At 47.2% G+C, this 19126-nt stretch overlaps 1 protein-coding gene across 1 annotated transcript in view; it reads left to right on the top strand.

The window, feature by feature from the left end:
* Ahnak (AHNAK nucleoprotein) overlaps window positions 1–17863 on the top strand; it is a 29735-nt gene extending 11872 nt beyond the window's left edge. Inside the window, exon 5 of the mRNA XM_085833990.1 lies at window positions 726–17863. Coding sequence (XP_085690116.1) covers window positions 726–16979 — 16254 coding nt within the window. The 3' untranslated portion in view covers window positions 16980–17863. The remainder of the gene's footprint in view (window positions 1–725) is intronic.
* Window positions 17864–19126: the final 1263 nt, after the last annotated feature.

Here is a 19126-nt window from a genome sequence, read left to right as displayed (position 1 = left end):
ACTTCTGTCCTCTGGTTTCTTTCTGTTTATATGTGGCATGTGGCTGGTTCCGTTCCTACAAGTATAGTGTTCCTTCAGTCTCTTAAGACTATGCCATGGTGAGGGAAACAACTCAAGCAGTGGGGGCTTAGGTGCCAAGAGGAAGGTTGGCTGCTTTACTCTGAAATGACCTTACTGGTGTTCAATCTGCCTCTCTACATTCCATGAGTGAGAAGATGAACAGCACAATGCTTGTGGAAAGTGCTTCTTTACTCCTAATGGCTTGCTAACTGAATAAAGCATGTGTCCTCAAAGTGAAAGTATTACCCAATCACAGCCAAGCCATCAGCTGTCACAGATGCTTTCCAGTGTGCAAAGGCTCCTGGGTGACACCTTAAACAATCAAGCCAGTGATCTGAGAATTGAAAGATGAAGGGCCTGATTGGGATGGGTCCCTGGAACAGGTTTCTTTGAACTATCACTGGGTGGTAGAGCCTTTCCTGGGCAGCCAAGACTTTTGCTTACAAGAATTTTCTTCCAAATAGTTTCTATTTTCCTCTTATGATATGACTGTCAACCCCTTTCTTCAGTGCCCTGTGTTCTGCCCCAGGAGGCTCTCTAGACCTCTGTTATGGTCTGAGCACCTTTGGGAACCAGGCAACCCTGTTGTTGGCTGGACTGCAGCCAGGCATCTGCTGATTCAGGCAGGCTTTGCTGCAACCTCTGCCGGGCATGTCTTTCTGCAGAGCGGGGATGATGAGGACTACCAGCGCATCTACACCACGAAGATCAAGCCACGCCTGAGGTCGGAGGATGGAGTAGAAGGGGACCTTGGGGAGACCCAGAGCCGCACCATCACAGTGACTAGAAGGGTTACAGCCTACACTGTGGATGTGACCGGTCGGGAAGGAGTGAAGGACATTGACATCAGCAGCCCTGAGTTCATGATCAAGATACCAAGGCATGAAGTGACTGAAATCTCCAACACAGATGTGGAAACCCAGCCAGGGAAAACGGTGATCCGACTGCCATCGGGATCCGGGCCAGCCTCTCCAACCACAGGCTCTGCTGTGGATATCCGGGCAGGTGCCATTTCTGCTTCAGGACCAGAGCTTGAAGGTGCCGGCCACTCAAAATTCCAGGTCACTGTGCCTGGGGCAAAGGTGGGAAGCCTAGATGTCAATGTCAAAGCAAAAGGCTTGGACTTGGGTGGCAAAGGAGGGATCCAAGTTCCAGGAGTGGACGTTTCGTCTTCTCTTGGGGCTGGCTCAGTAGAGGTACAGGGCCCATCCCTCCAGAGTGGTGATATTGGGAAAATTAAAATTCCTACCATGAAGGTGCCAAAATTTGGTGTCTCCGCAGGCCTGGGTGGCCAGATTCCAGAGGTAGGGCTGAATGTTTCTGCACCTGAATTCTCTGTGGGACACAAGGGTGACAAGCCAGGCTTGGCTATTGGGGGAAACATCCAGGCTCCTCACCTGGAAGTAACTCCCTCCTCTGTCAATATTGAGGGGCTTGAGGGGAAACTGAAGGGTCCCCAGATCACTGGGCCATCACTTGAAGGTGACTTAGGCCTGAAAGGTACCAAGCTTCAAGGGAACATAGGAATGGATGCCTGTGCTTCCAAAATTGAGGGCAGCATCACTGGTCCTAGTGTGGAAATCGGAACCCCTGATGTTGATGTTCATGGGCTAGGGGGCAAACTGAATATGCCCAAGATGAAAGTCCCTAAGTTCTCTGCATCAGGTTCAAAGGGAGAGGGGATTGGTCTTGATGTGGCACTGCCCACAGGTGAAGTGACCCTTCCTGGGGTCTCTGGGGATGTCAATCTGCCTGAGATTGCTACTGGTGAGCTCGAAGGGAAGATGAAGGGTGCTAAAGTCAAGACTCCTGAAATGATCGTCCAGAAACCTAAAATCTCCATGCAGGATGTGGATCTGAGCCTGGGGTCCTGTAAACTGAAAGGAAATGTGAAGACATCTGCTCCTGAGGTGAAAGGTGATGTTAAAGGCCCTCAGATGGCAGTTAAAGGCTCCAGAGTGGACATAGAGACACCAAACTTAGAGGGGACCTTGACAGGTCCCAAGATCAGCAGCCCTTCTGGAAAAATAGGGTCCTGTAGGATTTCTATGGCAGATGTAGACTTAAATGTAGCTGCACCTAAAGGGAAAGGGGGTGTAGATGTCATTCTCCCCAATGTAGAAGGAAAAGCCAAAGGTCCTGAAGTTGATGTCAAAGGCCCCAAAATGGACATCAGTGCTCCAGATGTGGAAGTCCATGGTCCAGAATGGAACTTGAAGATGCCCAAGTTCAGTGTCCCAGGAGTCAAAGGAGAAGGCCCAGATGTAAATGTTACTCTGCCCAAAGGAGATATTAGTATTTCAGGGCCTAAGGTCAATGTAGACGCTCCAAACGTCAACATGGAAGGTCTGGGTGGCAAACTTAAAGGCTCTGACATTAATCTTCCTGAAGTAAGTGTCAAGTCTCCAAAGATTTCTATGCCTGATGTGGATCTGCATATCAAAGGGCCAAAGGTGAAGGGAGAGTATGAAGTAACACCACCAAAGCTTGAGGGGGAACTGAAAGGCTCCAAAGTGGACATTGACACCCCACAAGTGGATGTTCATGGCCCAGACCTGAAGATTCCCAAGATGAAAATGCCCAAATTCAGTGTGCCAGGGTTCAAAGCAGAGGGCCCAGAAGTGAATGTGAACCTGCCCAAGGCTGACCTTGACATTTCTGGGACTAAGGTGGAAGTCAGTGCTCCAGATGTAAGCATTGAAGGATCAGAAGGGAAGTTGAAAGGGCATAAGTTTAAAATGCCTGAAATGAATATCAGAGCTCCAAAGATCTCCATGCCAGATGTGGACTTACACTTAAAAGGCCCCAATGTAAAGGGAGAATATGATGTCACAGTGCCAAGGGCAGAAGGTGAGATTAAAGTTCCTGATGTTGAACTTAAAAGTGCTAAACTGGACATTGATGTTCCAAATGTGGATGTTCAAGGTCCTGAAATGCATATGAAGATGCCCAAGATAAAAATGCCCAAGTTTGGCATGCCAGGCTTCAAGGCAGAGAGCCCAGAAATGGAGGTGAATCTCCCGAAGTCTGACATTGATGTCTCAGGACCCAAGGTGGATGTCAAAGTTCCAGATGTGAACATTGAAGGACCTGAAGGAAAGCTGAAGGGTCCTAAGCTGAAGATGCCTGAGATGAACATCAAGGCCCCAAAGATATCCATGCCTGATGTGGATTTGCATATGAAAGGTCCCAAAGTAAAAGGAGAATATGATGTCACAATGCCAAAGCTGGAAGGAGACTTGAAAGGCCCCAAAGTAGATGTCAGTGTTCCAGATGTTGATGTTCATGGTCCCGATTGGAACTTGAAAATGCCAAAGATTAAAATGCCCAAATTCAGCATGCCTAGTCTCAAAGGAGAAGGCCCAGAGTTGGATGTGAACATGCCCAAAGCTGATGTGGACATTTCTGTACCAAAGCTAGATATTAGTGCTCCAGATCTGAACCTTGAGGGACCAGAAGGGAAGTTGAAAGGCCCCAAATTTAAGATGCCTGAGATGCACTTCAAAGCTCCAAAGATGTCTTTACCAGATGTGGACCTGGATCTCAAAGGACCCAAAATGAAAGGAAATCTAGACATGTCTGCACCAAAAATAGAGGGAGAGATGAAAGCTCCAGATGTGGACATTAAAGGTCCAAATGTAGATATTAAAGCACCAGAAGTGGATGTGCAAGGCCCAGAATGGAGCCTGAAGATGCCAAAGATGAAAATGCCCAAGTTCAGTATGCCTACTCTCAAAGGTGAGGGTCCAGATGTGGATGTGAGCCTGCCTAAGGCTACTATTGATGTCTCAGGACCTAAACTTGACATTGAAACCTCAGATGTGAGCCTTGAGAGCCCAGAAGGAAAGCTGAAGGGCCCCAAGTTTAAGATGCCTGACATGCACTTCAAGGCCCCCAAGATCTCCATGCCTGATGTGGACTTAAACATGAAAGGCCCCAAAGTGAAGGGGGACATGGATGTGACAGTGCCCAAGATAGAAGGTGAAATGAAAGTGCCAGATGTGGATATCAAAGGCCCTAAAGTGGACATCAGTGCCCCAGATGTGGATGTACAGGGCCCAGACTGGCACCTGAAGATGCCCAAGATGAAAATGCCTAAGTTCAGCATGCCTGGCTTCAAAGCAGAGGGCCCTGAAGTGGATGTAAATCTGCCCAAGGCTGACATTGATGTCTCAGGACCTAATGTGAACATTGATGCTCCTGATGTGAATATTGAAGGGCCAGATGCAAAGCTGAAGGGTCCTAAGTTCAAGATGCCTGAGATGAACATCAAGGCTCCCAAGATCTCCATGCCAGATTTACATCTTAAGGGTCCCAAAGTGAAGGGTGATGTAGATGTTTCCCTGCCTAAAGTGGAAGGTGACCTCAAAGGCCCAGAGGTTGACATCAAAGGTCCCAAAGTGGATATCAATGCTCCAGATGTGGACGTTCAGGGCCCAGACTGGCACCTGAAGATGCCCAAGATGAAAATGCCTAAGTTCAGCATGCCTGGCTTCAAAGCAGAGGGCCCAGAAGTGGATGTAAACCTGCCCAAGGCTGACATTGATGTCTCAGGGCCCAAAGTTGATATTGAGGCCCCAGATGTGAGCATCGAGGGACCAGAAGGGAAGCTGAAGGGCCCTAAGTTTAAGATGCCTGACATGCACTTCAAGGCCCCCAAGATCTCCATGCCTGATGTGGACTTGAATATTAAAGGGCCCAAAGGAAAAGCAGATGTGGATGCATCATTGCCTGAGGTAGAAGGTGGAGTAAAAGTGCCAGATGTGGACATTAAAGGGCCCAAAGTTGGCATCGATGCTCCAGATGTTGAGGTTCATGGCCCAGACTGGCACCTGAAGATGCCCAAGATGAAAATGCCCAAGTTCAGCATGCCTGGCTTCAAAGGAGAAGGCCCTGAAGTAGACATCCCCAAGGCCAACCTTGATGTTTCAGGACCCAAGGTAGACATCGATGTTCCAGATGTAAATATTGAAGGTCCAGATACAAAACTAAAAGGTCCAAAATTTAAGATGCCAGAAATGAACATAAAGCCTCAGAAGATATCCATGCCAGATGTTAGCTTAAATTTGAAAGGCCCTAAGGTAAAAGCAGATTGTGATGTCTCAGTTCCAAAAGTGGGAGGAGAAATAAAAGCTCCTGCTGTTGACATCAAAGGTCCTAAAGTAGAGGCACCAGATGTGGAAGTTCATGGCCCAGACTGGCAATTGAAGATGCCCAAGGTCAAAATGCCTAAGTTCAGCATGCCTGGCTTCAAAGGAGAGGGTGCAGAAGTAGATGTGAATCTTCAAAAGGCCAATATTGATGTCTCAGGACCCAAAATGGACATTGATGTTCCAGATGTGAATATTGAAGGGCCAGAAGGGAAACTAAAGGGTCCCAAGTTCAAGATGCCAAGCATGAATATACAGACACACAAAATCTCTATGCCTGATGTTGGGCTTAATTTGAAAGGACCTAAACTGAAAAGTGGTGTAGATGTTTCTCTTCCAAAAGTAGAGGGAGAATTGAAGGGTCCTGAAGTTGATGTGGATGTTGGTGATATTGATATTGAATGTCCAGAAGGGAAGCTGAAGGGTCCCAAGTTTAAGATGCCTGACATGCACTTCAAGGCTCCTAAGATCTCCATGCCTGATGTAGATTTACATCTGAAAGGCCCCAAAGTGAAGGGTGATGTGGATGTGTCTCTGCCCAAAGTGGAAGGTGAGATTAAAGTTCCTGAAGTTGACATCAAAGGCCCCAAAGTGGACATTGATGTTCCAGATGTGGATGTGCGTGGCCCAGACTGGCACCTGAAGATGCCCAAGGTGAAAATGCCCAAGTTCAGCATGCCTGGCTTCAAAGGAGAGGGCCCTGAAGTGGATGTGAACCTGCCCAAGGCTGACATTGATGTCTCAGGACCAAAGGTGGACATTGATGTTCCTGACTTAGATATTGAGGGTCCAGAAGGAAAACTGAAAGGCTCTAAATTTAAGATGCCTAAGTTGAATATCAAGGCCGCCAAGATCTCTATGCCTGATGTGGACTTGAATTTTAAGGGGCCCAAACTGAAAGGAGAGATAGATGCTTCTATGCCAGAAATGGAAGCTGATCTCAGAGGCCCCCAAGTTGACATCAGAGGACCCAATGTGGATGTGAAAGTACCTGATGTTGATCTGGAATGTCCTGATGCAAAGTTGAAAGGCCCCAAGTTCAAGATGCCTGACATGCACTTCAAGGCTCCTAAGATCTCCATGCCTGATGTGGACTTGCATCTGAAAGGCCCCAAAGTCAAGGGAGACATGGATGTGACAGTGCCAAAATTAGAGGGAGAATTAAAAGGCCCAAGTGTGGATGTGGAAGTGCCTGATGTTGATCTGGAATGTCCTGATGCAAAGTTGAAAGGCCCCAAGTTCAAGATGCCTGACATGCACTTCAAGGCTCCTAAGATCTCCATGCCTGATGTGGACTTGCATCTGAAAGGCCCCAAAGTCAAGGGAGACATGGATGTGACAGTGCCAAAATTAGAGGGAGAATTAAAAGGCCCAAGTGTAGATGTGGAAGTGCCTGATGTTGATCTGGAATGTCCTGATGCAAAGTTGAAAGGCCCCAAGTTCAAGATGCCTGACATGCACTTCAAGGCTCCTAAGATCTCCATGCCTGATGTGGACTTGCATCTGAAAGGCCCCAAAATCAAGGGAGACATGGATGTGACAGTGCCAAAATTAGAGGGAGAATTAAAAGGCCCAAGTGTGGATGTGGAAGTGCCTGATGTTGATCTGGAATGTCCTGATGCAAAGTTGAAAGGCCCCAAGTTCAAGATGCCTGACATGCACTTCAAGGCTCCTAAGATCTCCATGCCTGATGTGGACTTGCATCTGAAAGGCCCCAAAATCAAGGGGGACATGGATGTGACAGTGCCTAAGATAGAAGGTGAGATGAAAGTGCCAGATGTGGACATCAAAGGCCCCAAAGTGGACATCAATGCCCCAGATGTGGATGTGCGTGGCCCAGACTGGCACCTGAAGATGCCCAAGATGAAAATGCCCAAGTTCAGCATGCCTGGCTTCAAAGCAGAGGGCCCAGAAGTGGACGTGAACTTGCCCAAGGCTGACCTTGATGTCTCAGGACCCAAGGTGGACATTGATGTTCCAGATGTGAACATTGAAGGGCCAGAAGGGAAGCTGAAGGGCCCCAAATTTAAGATGCCTGACATGCACTTCAAGACCCCCAAGATCTCCATGCCTGATGTTGATTTCAACTTAAAGGGTCCTAAAATCAAAGGAGATATTGATGTTTCAGTCCCAAAGATTGAAGGAGAATTAAAGGGTACAGAACTGGATCTCAAGGGCCCCAAATTGGATGCCAACATACCAGAAGTTGCTGTTGAAGGACCAGAAGGTAAATGGAAAAGCCCCAAGTTCAAGATGCCAGACATGCACTTCAAAACTCCCAAAATCTCCATGCCAGACATTGATCTTCACTTAAAGAGTCCAAAGATAAAGGGGGAGGTGGATGTAGATGTTCCCAAATTGGAAGGAGACCTCAAAGGGCCAAATGTGGACATGAGCGGGCCAGACATTGAGATTGAAGGACCAGAGGGCAAATTGAAAGGACCAAAGTTCAAAATGCCTGAGATGAACATCAAGGCTCCCAAGATCTCCATGCCTGACTTTGATTTGCATCTTAAGGGTCCTAAAGTGAAGGGTGATGTAGATATTTCTCTGCCCAAAGTAGAGGGTGACATCAAAGGCCCAGAGGTTGACATCAAAGGTCCCAAAATGGATATCAGTGCTCCAGATATGGATGTGCAGGGCCCAGACTGGCACCTGAAGATGCCCAAGATGAAAATGCCCAAGTTCAGCATGCCTGGCTTCAAAGCAGAGGGCCCAGAAGTAGATGTGAGCCTGCCCAAGGCTGACCTTGATGTCTCAGGACCCAAGGTGGACATTGATGTTCCTGATGTGAACATTGAAGGGCCAGATGCAAAGCTGAAGGGGCCCAAGTTCAAGATGCCTGAGATGAACATCAAGGCCCCCAAGATCTCCATGCCTGACATTGACTTAAACCTGAAAGGCCCCAAAGTGAAGGGTGATGTGGACGTGTCTCTGCCCAAAGTGGAAGGTGAGATTAAAGTTCCTGAAGTTGACATCAAAGGCCCCAAAGTGGACATTGATGTACCAGATGTGGATGTTCATGGCCCAGACTGGCACCTGAAGATGCCCAAAATAAAAATGCCCAAGTTCAGCATGCCTGGCTTCAAAGGAGAGGGCCCTGAAGTGGATGTAAATCTGCCCAAGGCTGACCTTGATGTCTCAGGACCCAAGGTGGACATTGATGTTCCTGATGTGAACATTGAAGGGCCAGATGCAAAGCTGAAGGGTCCTAAGTTCAAGATGCCTGAGATGAACATCAAGGCTCCCAAGATCTCCATGCCAGATTTACATCTTAAGGGTCCCAAAGTGAAGGGTGATGTTGATGTTTCCCTGCCCAAAGTGGAAGGTGACCTCAAAGGCCCAGAAGTTGACATCAAAGGTCCCAAAATGGATATCAGTGCTCCAGATGTGGACGTGCAGGGTCCAGACTGGCACCTGAAGATGCCCAAGATGAAAATGCCCAAGTTCAGCATGCCTGGCTTCAAAGCAGAGGGCCCAGAAGTGGATGTGAACCTGCCCAAGGCTGACCTTGATGTCTCAGGACCCAAGGTGGACATTGATGTTCCTGATGTGAACATTGAAGGGCCAGATGCAAAACTGAAGGGCCCCAAGTTCAAGATGCCTGAGATGAACATCAAGGCCCCCAAGATCTCCATGCCTGACATTGACTTAAACCTGAAAGGCCCCAAAGTGAAGGGTGATGTGGACGTGTCTCTGCCCAAAGTGGAAGGTGAGATTAAAGTTCCTGAAGTTGACATCAAAGGCCCCAAAGTGGACATTGATGTTCCAGATGTGGATGTTCATGGCCCAGACTGGCACCTGAAGATGCCCAAGGTGAAAATGCCCAAGTTCAGCATGCCTGGCTTCAAAGGAGAAGGCCCTGAAGTGGATGTAAATCTGCCCAAGGCTGACCTTGATGTCTCCGGACCCAAGGTGGACATTGATGTTCCTGATGTGAATATTGAAGGGCCAGATGCAAAACTGAAGGGCCCCAAGTTCAAGATGCCAGAGGTGAACATCAAGGCTCCTAAGATCTCCATGCCAGATTTGAATCTTAATCTTAAAGGCCCCAATGTGAAAGGAGATGTGGATGTTTCCATTCCAAATATAGAGGGTGATTTGAAAGGCCCTTCTCTTGATATAAAGGGCCCCAAATTAGATGTAAATGCTCCAGATATTGATATTCATGGTCCTGAAGGAAAATTAAAGGGTCCTAAACTAAAAATGCCTGACATGCATGTAAGCATGCCCAAGATCTCTATGCCAGAAATTGACTTGAATTTAAAGGGCTCAAAGGTCAAGGGAGATGTTGATATCTCTGGACCCAAACTGGAGGGTGACATTAACGCTCCCAGGGTGGATTTGAAGGGCCCAGAAGTGGACATTTCTGCTCCTAAGGTCAATATTGATGGGAAAGCAAAGAAATCTCGTTTTAAGCTTCCTAAATTTAATTTTTCTGGGTCCAAAGTTCAAACACCTGAAGTGGATGTCAAACTCAAAAAGCCAGATGTTGATATAACAGCTCCAAAAGTTGATATTAATGCTCCAGAAGTTGAAGTCCAAGGTAAAGTGAAAGGATCCAAGTTTAAAATGCCCTTTCTGAGCATTTCATCTCCCAAAGTCTCAATGCCCGATGTGGAGCTAAACTTGAAAGGTCCTAAAGTCAAAGGAGACTTAGATGCAGCAGGCCCAAATTTAGAAGGAGACTTCAAAGGTCCCAAAGTGGACATTAAAGCACCAGATGTTCAACTTAATGCACCAGATGTGGATGTTCATGGACCAGAATGGAATCTAAAAATGCCCAAGATGAAAATGCCCAAGTTTGGTGTGTCTGGCATAAAAGCAGAAGGGCCTGATGTGGCTGTGGATTTACCAAAAGGAGACATTAATATAGAAGGTCCCAGTATGAATATTGAGGGCCCAGAACTCAATGTAGAATGTCCGGAGGGAAGCTTAAAAGGCCCCAAATTTAAGATGCCTGAGATGAACATCAAAGCCCCCAAGATCACCATGCCTGATATTGACTTAAACCTGAAAGGCCCCAAAGTGAAGGGTGATGTGGACGTGTCTCTGCCCAAAGTGGAAGGTGAGATTAAAGTTCCTGAAGTTGACATCAAAGGCCCCAAAGTGGACATTGATGTTCCAGATGTGGATGTTCATGGCCCAGACTGGCACCTGAAGATGCCCAAGGTGAAAATGCCCAAGTTCAGCATGCCTGGCTTCAAAGCAGAGGGCCCAGAAGTGGATGTGAACCTGCCCAAGGCTGACCTTGATGTCTCAGGACCCAAGGTGGACATTGATGTTCCTGATGTGAATATTGAAGGGCCAGATGCAAAACTGAAGGGGCCCAAGTTCAAGATGCCTGAGATGAACATCAAGGCCCCCAAGATCTCCATGCCTGACATTGACTTAAACCTGAAAGGCCCCAAAGTGAAGGGTGATGTGGACGTGTCTCTGCCCAAAGTGGAAGGTGAGATTAAAGTTCCTGAAGTTGACATCAAAGGCCCCAAAGTGGACATTGATGTACCAGATGTGGATGTTCATGGCCCAGACTGGCACCTGAAGATGCCCAAAATAAAAATGCCCAAGTTCAGCATGCCTGGCTTCAAAGGAGAGGGCCCTGAAGTGGATGTAAATCTGCCCAAGGCTGACCTTGATGTCTCAGGACCCAAGGTGGACATTGATGTTCCTGATGTGAATATTGAAGGGCCAGATGCAAAGCTGAAGGGGCCCAAGTTCAAGATGCCTGAGATGAACATCAAGGCTCCCAAGATCTCCATGCCTGACTTTGATTTGCATCTTAAAGGACCAAAAGTGAAGGGTGATGTAGATGTTTCTTTGCCCAAAGTAGATGCTGACATCAAAGGCCCAGAGGTTGACATCAAAGGTCCCAAAATGGACATCAGTGCTCCAGATATGGACGTGCAGGGCCCAGACTGGCACCTGAAGATGCCCAAGATGAAAATGCCCAAGTTCAGCATGCCTGGCTTCAAAGCAGAGGGCCCAGAAGTGGATGTGAACCTGCCCAAGGCTGACCTTGATGTCTCAGGACCCAAGGTGGACATTGATGTTCCTGATGTGAACATTGAAGGGCCAGATGCAAAACTGAAGGGCCCCAAGTTCAAGATGCCTGAGATGAACATCAAGGCCCCCAAGATCTCCATGCCTGACATTGACTTAAACCTGAAAGGCCCCAAAGTGAAGGGTGATGTGGACGTGTCTCTGCCCAAAGTGGAAGGTGAGATTAAAGTTCCTGAAGTTGACATTAAAGGCCCCAAAGTGGACATTGATGTTCCAGATGTGGATGTTCATGGCCCAGACTGGCACCTGAAGATGCCCAAGGTGAAAATGCCCAAGTTCAGCATGCCTGGCTTCAAAGCAGAGGGCCCAGAAGTGGATGTGAGCCTGCCCAAGGCTGACCTTGATGTTTCAGGACCCAAGGTGGACATTGATGTTCCCGATGTGAATATCGAAGGGCCAGATGCAAAGCTGAAGGGTCCTAAGTTCAAGATGCCTGAGATGAACATCAAGGCTCCCAAGATCTCCATGCCAGATTTACATCTTAAGGGTCCCAAAGTGAAGGGTGATGTAGGTGTTTCCCTGCCTAAAGTGGAAGGTGATCTCAAAGGCCCAGAGGTTGACATCAAAGGTCCCAAAGTGGACATCAGTGCCCCGGATGTTGATGTACATGGTCCTGATTGGCACCTGAAGATGCCCAAGATGAAAATGCCTAAGTTCAGCATGCCTGGCTTCAAAGCAGAGGGCCCAGAAGTCGATGTGAGCCTGCCCAAGGCTGACATTGATGTTTCAGGGCCCAAGGTGGACATTGAAGGCCCTAATGTTAATATTGAAGGACCAGAAGGGAAACTGAAGGGCCCTAAATTTAAAATGCCCGATCTCCACCTTAAGGCACCCAAGATTTCAATGCCAGAAGTTGACCTGAACCTGAAAGGGCCAAAGTTGAAGGGTGATGTAGATGTTTCTCTACCTAAAGTGGAAGGAGACCTCAAAGGCCCTGAGGTTGATATCCAAGGTCCCAAAGTGGACATCAATGCCCCAGATGTGGATGTTCATGGCCCAGATTGGCACCTGAAGATGCCCAAGATGAAAATGCCTAAGTTCAGCATGCCTGGCTTCAAAGCAGAGGGCCCAGAAGTGGATGTGAGCCTGCCCAAGGCTGACCTTGATGTCTCAGGACCCAAGGTGGACATTGATGTTCCTGATGTGAACATTGAAGGACCAGATGCAAAACTGAAGGGCCCCAAGTTCAAGATGCCTGAGATGAACATAAAAGCCCCCAAGATCTCTATGCCTGACTTTGATTTGCATCTGAAAGGTCCCAAAGTGAAGGGTGATGTGGATGCTTCCTTGCCTAAAATGGAAGGTGAATTAAAGGGTCCTGGTATTGATATAAAGTGCCCCACTGTGGATATTGACACTCCTGATGTCAATATTGAAGTTCCAGAAGGAAAATTAAAAGGACCCAAATTTAAAATGCCAGACATGCATATCAAAGCTCCCAAGATCTCCATACCTGACTTTGACTTAAGTCTAAAAGGGCCTAAAATTAAGGGAGATGTGGACCTTGCACTCCCTAATGTTGAAGGTGATCTTAAAGGGCCAGAAATAGACATTGAGGGTCCTGAAGGAAAACTCAAAGGCCCCAAATTTAAGGTGCCAGATGTCCATTTCAAAACTCCACAAATCTCAATGAGTGACATTGATTTGAACGTGAAAGGGCCTAAGATAAAAGGAGATTTGGACATTTCTATTCCTAAACCAGAAGGGGACTTGAAAGGTCCCAAAGTGGATATCAAAGGCCCTAAACTGGACATTGACACTCCTGATATTGACATTCATGGTCCAGAAGGGAAACTGAAGGGCCCTAAATTTAAAATGCCTGATCTACACCTCAAGGCACCCAAGATTTCAATGCCAGAAGTTGACCTGAACCTGAAAGGGCCAAAGTTGAAGGGTGATGTAGATGTTTCTCTACCTAAAGTGGAAGGAGACCTCAAAGGACCTGAAGTTGATATCAAAGGTCCCAAAGTGGACATTGATGTTCCAGATGTGGATGTTCATGGCCCAGACTGGCACCTGAAGATGCCCAAGGTGAAAATGCCCAAGTTCAGCATGCCTGGCTTCAAAGCAGAGGGCCCAGAAGTGGATGTGAACCTGCCCAAGGCTGACCTTGATGTCTCAGGACCCAAGGTGGACATTGATGTTCCTGATGTGAACATTGAAGGGCCAGATGCAAAGCTGAAGGGGCCCAAGTTCAAGATGCCTGAGATGAACATCAAGGCCCCCAAGATCTCCATGCCTGACATTGACTTAAACCTGAAAGGTCCCAAAGTGAAGGGTGATGTGGACGTGTCTCTGCCCAAAGTGGAAGGTGAGATTAAAGTTCCTGAAGTTGACATCAAAGGCCCCAAAGTGGACATTGATGTACCAGATGTGGATGTTCATGGCCCAGACTGGCACCTGAAGATGCCCAAGGTGAAAATGCCCAAGTTCAGTATGCCTGGCTTCAAAGCAGAGGGCCCAGAAGTGGATGTGAGCCTGCCCAAGGCTGACCTTGATGTCTCAGGACCCAAGGTGGACATTGATGTTCCTGATGTGAATGTTGAGGGTCCAGATATGAAAGTAAAAGGCCCCAAATTCAGGATGCCTGAGATTAACATCAAGGCTCCCAAGATCTCTATGCCTGATGTTGATCTGGAGTTAAAAGGACCCAAAGTAAAAGGAGCCTTTGATGGGACTGTCCCTAAGATTGAAGGTACTCTTAAAGGACCGGAGTTAGACCTGAAAGGTCCAGGTCTGGATTTTGAAGGCCCTGATGCTAAACTTAGTGGGCCTAACTTGAAGATGCCATCGCTGGAGGTATCTGTTCCTAAAATAACTGGGCCCGATGCTAATGTGCACCTTAAGACACCAAAAGTTGGAATTTCTGTGCCTAAGTTAGGAGGTGGTGAGGTAGACCTCAAGGGGCCTAAAGTTGATTTAGAAACTCCAAGCTTAGATGTCCACATGGAAAGCCCAGATATTAATATCGAGGGACCGGATGTTAAAGTTCCGAAGTTTAAGAAACCCAAGTTTGGATTTGGTGCAAAAAGCCCAAAAACTGACATCAAGACCCCCACAGTTGATATGACAGTCCCTGAAGCAGAGCTGAATGTTGATTCTCCTGAAATAAACATTGGTGGCAAGAGCAAGAAAAGCAAGTTTAAAATGCCTAAAATTCACATGAGTGGTCCTAAAGTTAAAGCCAAAAAACAGGGATTTGATTTGAATATTCCTGGAGGTGAGATTGATACCAGTCTCAAAGCTCCTGATGTAGATGTTAGTGTTACAGGGCCTGATGCTGCACTCAAAGCTGAAGTAAAATCTCCCAAAGTCAAGAAAACTATGTTTGGAAAAATGTACTTTCCAGATGTAGAATTTGACATTAAGTCACCTAAATTTAAAGCAGAGGCTCCCCTACCTAGCCCCAAGCTGGAGGGTGAAATCAAGGTACCCGATGTGGATATTTCTTCACCAGGGATTAATGTGGAAGCTCCTGATATTCATATGAAGGCTCCCAAGTTCAAGGTGCCAGGCGTGGAAGCCTCAGGGCCAAAGATAGAGGGCAACTTGAAAGGTCCCAAGGTGCAGGCAAACTTGGACACACCTGACATCAACATCGAAGGCCCTGAAGCTAAAATCAAAGCACCCTCTTTTAGTGTTTCTGCTCCTCAAGTCTCCATACCTGATGTGAATGTTAATTTGAAAGGACCAAAGATAAAGGGTGATGTTCCCAGTGTGGGGCTGGAAGGACCTGATATAGATCTACAAGGTCCAGAAGGGAAAATCAAGTTCCCTAAGTTTTCCTTGCCCAAGATCAGTGCGCCAGGTGTGAAAATGGAAGGTGGGAGCACTGAGATCGGCGCTCAGATGCCCTCTCTTGAAGGAGGGTTGAGCACATCAGATATGAAGCTTGAAGGGCCTCATCTGTCTCTAAAAGGCCCAGGAGTAGACTTGCCTTCGGTGGACCTCTCTATGCCAAAAGTGTCTGGGCCTGATCTTGACCTGAACTTGAAAGGACCAAGTTTGAAGGGAGACCTGGGTGCCTCCAGTCCCAGCATGAAACTGCACGCCCCAGGTCTTGACCTCAAAGGCGTTGGTGGAAAAGTACATATAGGAGCAGATGGTGTGAAAATGTCAGGGATTGATGCCACAACAGCACTCAGTGTTGGGGCACCAGATGTCACACTGAAGGGACCAAGTCTACAGGGAGATCTGGCAGTGTCTGGAGACATCAAATGTCCTAAAATATCTGTGGCTACTCCTGATGTTAGCTTGGAGGCTTCAGAAGGTGGTGTCAAACTTCCCCACATGAAACTGCCTCAGTTTGGCATCTCCGCTCCGGGATCCGACTTGGACATTAACATCAAGGGGCCACAAGTTTGTGGAGAACTAAAGGGATCAGGGATGGATGTGAATCTGAAAGGGCCTCAGATCTCAGCACCAAGCATGGACTTTAACTCGGAAGGACCAAAAGTGAAGGGGAGCCTCGGGGCTGCGGGTGAATTGAAAGGCCCAGCGATTGGGGCAGCTCTTCCAGGCATCAGCATTCAAGGCCCAGAAGGAAACCTCCAAATGCCTGGAATTAAGGCTTCTGGGTGTGATGTGAAACTCTCATCAGGGCAGATTTCTGGTCCCGAAATTAAAGGAGATCTGAAAGGTTCAGGAATAGGTCTCCATGGGGCTGTTCCTGATGTCGGCATCAAGGGGCCTTCCTTTAATGTGGCGTCTCCGGAGTCAGATTTTGGTGTCAGCTTGAAGGGCCCCAAAGTCAAAGGAGGTGTAGATGTTTCAGGGGGCATCGGTGTCCCAGATATCAGCCTGGGTGAAGGGCATATGAGTGTCAAAGGCTCTGGAGTTGAGTGGAAGGGACCCCAAGTCTCCTCTTCTCTAAACTTGGATACATCTAAACTTGCTGGGAACCTTCATTTCTCAGGACCAAAGATAGAAGGAGACGTGAAAGGGGGCCAGATCGGACTCCAGGGTCCCGGGCTGAGTGTGTCTGGGCCTCAATGTCACTTGGAAGGTGAATCTGGAAAAGTAACATTCCCCAAGATGAAGATCCCTAAGTTTACCTTCTCTGGCCGCGAGCTCACTGGTAGAGAAGTAGGAGTGGATGTCAATTTCCCTAAAGTGGAGGCCAATGTGCAGGCTGGTGCTGGAGAAAGCAAGTGGGAAGAGTCTGAAGTAAAACTGAAAAAATCCAAAATCAAAATGCCCAAGCATATCTTTTCTAAATCTAAAGGAAAGGGTGGTGTCACTGGCTCACCTGAAGCATCCGTTTCTGGGTCCAAAGGGGACCTGAAGAGCTCAAAGGCCAGCTTGGGCTCCCTGGAAGGAGAAGTGGAAGCCGAAGCATCTTCACCCAAAGGCAAATTCTCCCTATTTAAAAGTAAGAAGCCACGACACCGCTCCAACTCCTTCAGCGACGAGAGGGAGTTCTCAGCGCCTTCCACGCCAACTGGGACTTTGGAGTTTGCAGGTGGAGAGGCTAAAGGCAAGCATGGAAAGCTGAAGTTTGGTACCTTTGGTGGCTTGGGATCAAAGAGCAAAGGTCATTATGAGGTTACTGGGAGTGATGATGAGGCAGGCAAGTTACAGGGGAGTGGCGTGTCCTTGGCCTCGAAGAAGTCCCGACTGTCTTCCTCCTCTAGCAATGACAGTGGGACCAAGGTTGGTATCCAGCTTCCTGAGGTAGAACTGTCAGTTTCCACAAAGAAAGAGTAGTGGGCCTTCATGCATGTACATATATATATATATATAAAACATCAGCCTTGGGTGTGTTTGTATATAAACTCCAAAGAGAAACACCCCAATAGCCTAAGCAATAATGCAAAGATCTTGCCCCTGCCAGTGGCAAGTGCCGACAAACCAAGTGCCTGTAGGCTCCTGGGACTCTGCAGCTAGGTAAAGAGTTCTAAGTTCATCTGGCCCACGTGCAAAGTCAACAGTATTGCCTTAAGATTTCAGTTTTTTTGGTTTCTGTTTTCTTTTCTTTTTCCTTTTTCTTTTTTTTTTTTTTTTTTTTTGCATTGAACGCTGAGAGCTCGTGTTTACTAAGCAAGCTTTTGTGTTTATCTTCCTTATTTTTACTGAACATCTTCAGTACCTGGGTAATGGAAACCCACTCTTTTTTCATTGTAATGACTTTGGGGGCTTTTGTGAGTAAGGGAGGGTGGGATAAAAGGTGGCAGAGGGAGCGAGGTCTTAATTGCTCTGAAGGTTGGACCTGTGAAGCCCTGGCATAGCCCTGAAGGGGTGGCAGCCAGTGGGTGGTTGATTCTCAATCTCTGTAGCATGACTTTTTAATCCCCAGGTGTGTTAGTCCCAGCCTAGTTTGGTGCTCCAGGTGAGAGGGGATTTGAATCTGTTTGCAAATTGTCCAACCCACCAGGTCAACATGAGGGGCTTACATTTTGGGTTTGATAAGAAAAGTGTTCATTCATGACCGCTATGTCCTGAGAAAAGTTCCGATTTCTTTTAACAAATGTCATCATGATTAAGGAAATGTCTGGCACTTTAATGGCAAATTAATTGAGAATGTATGAAAGTCATGAATGTACAAGCCAAATAAAGCTCTTTATTAACCCTGATATATCGTGCTCTTGTATTCTGTGTTGAAGGGATGAAGCCAAGGGAGGCTGCACACACAGCCCTCATGGTTCAGATTTGACCCACCCGATGCTATTGCTACTTTTGTTAGTGACTTTAAGGCATTACCTCTGCACAGGTACCAGAAGGAAGTCTTTGCTTCTTGATTATGATAGGAGACTGGCAGCATCATGACTGAGCAATTGAGAGTGAACAGTGGTCATAATTCACCATAGAACATTAGCAAATTGTCCTTTAGCGGGAGCAAGACTTTAAAATGGAGTGGGGGTTAGGGGTGAGGCTGAGGATGTAATTCAGTTCATAGAGTGCTTGGCTGGTATATGCATGAGAGCCTGGATTAAATTCCCAGACACTCATAAGACCCAGTGTGGTGGTTCACAGCTGCCACCCCAGCACATAGGGGTGGAAGCAGAAGGATCCTCTTTTTTCTTTTTTCTTTTTGTATTTTTGAGACAGATATTTTATATTTTGAGACACACTGTAACCAAGTGTTCATTGCTGTCCTGGAACTCCCAGTGTAGTATGAGCTGGCCTTGAATTTGAGACAATCTTCCTAAGTGATGGGGTCACACGTGTAAGTCATCACATCCAGTACCCATGTACATTGTTGGGAAGTTGACCGCTAGGATATTGGGAAGATATCCTAGACAGAAGTGTCCAAGCTGTCCAATTGTACATCAACTCATTTATGTTTAGCTTGAGTTAGACTGAAGTGTTCACTCATTCAGTAAATACTTATTGAGCACCATGGCTAGATGCTAAGGCCCAGTGTCAGAACAAATGACTGTAATGAATGCTGAAATCTGGAATGATTTGAATCCTGAAAAAGGGCGTGGGGTTGGGCGAAATGACACATCTAGTGGAGATGATGAGACTCCCAAGACCTTCAGTTATTACTTATTGGCTGGGAGAGTTGGGAATCTTGAGTAGAATGGGTGGGCAGTAACTGGCCATTAAACCTCAAGGAACCTTTCAGGTGTTCTTATATCAGGCTCAGGCTGGAGGCAGTGACTATAGAACAGAAGGTCTCTATCCTGCAGGGGTCCTCTCAGCAGGAGGAGCAGCATGGAAGGAGGCAGTAGGGGCTGGAGGATAACCTCGATCGTCCTTCTCCTTCCTCTGCTGGAATTCTGTATGCTACCTCTCTGCTTTAGTAGGTGTTGGGGATTGAACCCAGTAAGAACCTCTGATATGCTAGGCAGACACTACCCAATGTGCTAAATCTCCAGAAACAATATTTTTGTTCTTTCTCTGTTGTAGTT

This window comes from Mus caroli, unplaced genomic scaffold, assembly GCF_978045245.1.
Source record: "Mus caroli unplaced genomic scaffold, Mus_caroli_1 scaffold_20, whole genome shotgun sequence".
Lineage (NCBI taxonomy): Eukaryota > Metazoa > Chordata > Mammalia > Rodentia > Muridae > Mus > Mus caroli.
The sequence above is the reverse complement of the archived record's forward strand: the minus strand, read 5'-3'. Positions and strand labels throughout refer to the sequence as shown.